At 35.1% G+C, this 3770-nt stretch overlaps 1 protein-coding gene across 2 annotated transcripts; it reads right to left on the bottom strand.

Moving 5' to 3' along the window:
- Positions 1-312: 312 nt before the first annotated feature.
- LOC100176150 (guanidinoacetate N-methyltransferase-like) lies at positions 313-3203 on the bottom strand. 2 transcript variants are annotated; one of them, XM_026839560.1, is made up of 5 exons: positions 2887-3203; positions 1929-2074; positions 1370-1433; positions 998-1200; positions 313-533 (listed from the first exon to the last, which is right to left on the bottom strand). In XM_026839560.1, exons 1-5 carry the CDS (start codon positions 3158-3160, stop codon positions 393-395), a joined length of 828 nt encoding a protein of 275 aa, XP_026695361.1. In that variant the 5' UTR covers positions 3161-3203; the 3' UTR covers positions 313-392. The 2 variants fall into 2 exon arrangements, with proteins under 2 accessions (XP_026695361.1, XP_018672168.1); XM_018816623.2 differs by having other exon boundaries at positions 998-1176.
- Positions 3204-3770: the final 567 nt, after the last annotated feature.

Raw genomic sequence — 3770 nt, 5'->3', positions numbered from 1 at the left:
TACGTAATGTACAGATGGTAGGACAGAACACATGCATTGTAGGGGGGGATATGGGAATTGTTTTCGTTTTCTCTTCCCGTTCCATTTGACTTGACAATTTGGATATTAGTAAGCATCGTGTTGTAACAATTGCCGTCATAAAGGACACATACACCTACAATTGCAGCAGCGTTAAGCCTTGAATTAACTTTCTCTGGGTTAGAGGCAAACACGCTTAGTAACTGTACCGCGACCAAAACCATTACGAAATAATAACGAATCAATTGCTTTATTTTTAACAACAAATGTCATGTATATGAACTTTTATGAACTTTAAAATTATAAAAAAAATTGTAAAAACGAAAACAAATTACAGTAGGGCATTAAAATACAGCATGTTTGGAAATAGAAAACTACTCGTTAATAATGGTAGGTCCGATCATTTTTGCCGTTGAATAATATTTACAATCTTGAGGTGGTTTATTATCAATAACTTGAGTTGTGATTTTGTTTTTCATAAATCCTGCTTCTACTAGGTGGGGTACTTGAGTTTCCTGGTCAAGAAAAAAATCCAAATCATTGAAAAATTCACAAAAGATTCTACAAAACATAATTGAATATGAATGAACAAATGTGGCTTGTTTATCCTCGCGTGGAGTGCCATCGACAGCACCACGACTGTTCTGTTTCGTACACCTCGTGTCCGCTTACCACATATGTAACTTTGTGGATGATTGTTTTATGTATGGCTAACAATTTAGACAACCCATTAGTGACCACTGGATTGGAGCAATTGGTGTTAAGTGTCTTGCCCAAGGACACATACGCCCACAATGGTAGCAGCATCAAACCCCGAACCTGTAACCTCTGGGCCAGAGGAAGGCACGCTAATCATTGTGCCATAACACCCATGTTAACATTAATAAGATGAAAACATGATTAACAAGATATATGCGAAACCAAAACAACTGTTTGGCATAAAATGGCTTTTAGACACACAATACACGAAACATCAAACCTGAAACATTTGTTCAATGTCGGTATATTTGTTCTTCATTAATTCCCCCCATGATGTAAGATTACAATAAGTGAGCACACCACCCGGCTTTAACAAACGTTTCGCGTGATTTTTGATGAAAGCAAACTGGTGAGTGTGCCAGTCTTCCTCAGATAGTGGATATGTATCATACAGTATACCTGGATATGCATCATACAGTATACCTGGATATGTATTATACAGTATACTTAAAACCAAAAATGCATAAGATCAATTTTTCTACGTCTACTTTTTAAAATCGCTAAGGTTTTGGAATGCATGTACGTATTAACACATTATTTTAATTACAAAAATAGCACACACATGTAATATATATAACTTGTTACAATTTACCATCAAAATGACCGCTTGGTAATATTGGAACAACTTCCTCCCACATTCCTTTTAATGGAACAACCTTGAAAACAAATGTTGGCAATAAATATTTTCAATTACATTTACCAATAGATATAAATAAATGTAACTTATGAAAATTTGTTCATTTTTAAATTTAAAGCTTTTTTTCTGCAAGTTTTAATTACTCATACCCACACATGTTTATACTTTACATTTGTTTAATGTATTATCTACGTCCCATTATAGGGTTTAATGGTTTATAATGTCGTCTATATTACCAGAAGTTAAACAATCCATCAGTATTAAGCCTTATTGCAAGTACCTTGTTGTACGAAAAGTTCACTGTGGGTTTTAAATGTTTGGTAACTGTTTAAAAGAACGATTTATCCTTCGCAAAACAGGAAATGTGATGTTTTAACTCGACCTCCCTATTTGGCAACCTTACCCATGCCATATATATTCATTTATTAAATATTAAAAGTTAATCAATATATTGGCAATGACTGCACTAGTCGATGAATAGCTAACTCAAGTTAATATTAATCATTAAACTTACTGTATGAGGTTGATCTTTGCCCCATGTTTGCAGTCGATCAAACACGCCAGCGTTACATTCAATTATCCAATGTTCGGATATTTCACGTGACTGAATTTTACTCGCTGCGATGGCCATTCCAAAACCAATCTCTAAAACTTTTCCACCTGTTTTGTAAAGTATATCATTCAGTAATTCTGTTGTATTTTACACACAAAAAAACATAGGCATATATATACTGGTTTATGATTTTATATTTACTTAGCAAAAGTTTTCACTATAATGTTAAGTGCCAGGTCACCCCAACTTTTGAAATTAAAGTTACATCATTTTAAACTGACAGCTTTTACCCTGCTATTAGGGTTAGGTTGGTGAATTAGGTGTCTATACAAACAGGCAGAGCCGAAGTATATTGCATTCACCACATTAATCAATGAGGTTCCCTATGTTTGACAACTATAAATGTAACTGTATTTTAAAATACACCCCAGATTTTACCCTGCTGTTAGGTGTCTACACAAACAAACAGAGCCAAAGTATATTGCATTCACCACATTAATCAATGAGGTTCCCTATGTTTGACAACTATAAATGTAACTGTATTTTAAAATACACCCCAGATTTTACCCTGCTGTTAGGTGTCTACACAAACAAACAGAGCCAAAGTATATTGCATTCACCACATTAATCAATGAGGTTCCCTATGTTTGACAACTATGAGTGTAACTGTATTTTAAAATGTCACCACAGATTTTACCCTGCTGTTAGGTGTCTACACAAACAAACAGAGCCAAAGTATATTGCATTCACCACATTAATCAATGAGGTTCCCTATGTTTGACGACTATGTAGAAATATAAAGGCTAGAAAATGATATATTCCAAACATAGGGCATCATACTCCCAACTAAGCATCACCATAATTATGATGTACTGATGGTATATAAGTATAATAATATGATGATACAATGTATCCCAACCTTTACTAGAAGCAATGGTAGCAAGTAAATGCATGTACGGCGTCTCCCATCTCTCCATAACAGGTTTCCCCATGATTTCTAGATGGGTGTCTTTCTCATTATAATCAGCACCGGCAGATGTCCATGACGGTTTGCAATCCTCGCCTTGGTTAAAGATTTTATTCTGCGAGGTCGACATTGTTCGCGCTGCAGTTCCGATTAATTTATCTCTCACTTGATTTGAGTATTTTGCAGCTGACACAATCTTGTGTAAAATGTTAATACTTTTATTCATGATGAAATATGTGAACTGTAGAATAATAAGAGAATGTATGATTTATTCTGGAACATCAGGTACCAAATTTTATAACGTCTTATTTCATACATATCATGCTCACTTACGATTTATTATCATGTATGTTACAGTATGAATAGATTAATGGCCAATCGGGAATAATTCTCTGTAACCTGATTCAGCTAGGGGGAAGTTTTAGAGCTTAGAGGTTGTTGGTAGCTACAGGGGTTAGCAAATAACGTGAAGAGAGGATTCTTAACTAGCACTGTATTACCGTAAATAATTATTATTATTAACTAGTCTACTAAAACATAGACATTTTAGTCCCAAGAAACCTGTGGCTATTCGTAAATATTATCTATGCCTGCTTATCAACGCTATTCTCGATACTTTAGCTGCGCTGGTTTCGAATTTCACAACATGTGAGTTCGGTCAAAGTGCAGCAATTCGTATAGTGACGTCACCACAGCCCATAGAAATCGAAGTAATCCGATTTGTTTTTTCGTCACGCTTTAGCAACAGTACAAAGTAAACCATCAGTGTGGCTCACAAGTTTGGGACGCACGCGCCAAGCGCCAAACTTTAGGTACGTTTTACCAATGTAAATCGC

The sequence above is a fragment of the Ciona intestinalis genome, unplaced genomic scaffold (assembly GCF_000224145.3).
Source record: "Ciona intestinalis unplaced genomic scaffold, KH HT000400.1, whole genome shotgun sequence".
NCBI lineage: Eukaryota > Metazoa > Chordata > Ascidiacea > Phlebobranchia > Cionidae > Ciona > Ciona intestinalis.
Note: the sequence above shows the minus strand (reverse complement) of the source record. Positions and strands in the feature narration are given on the sequence as shown.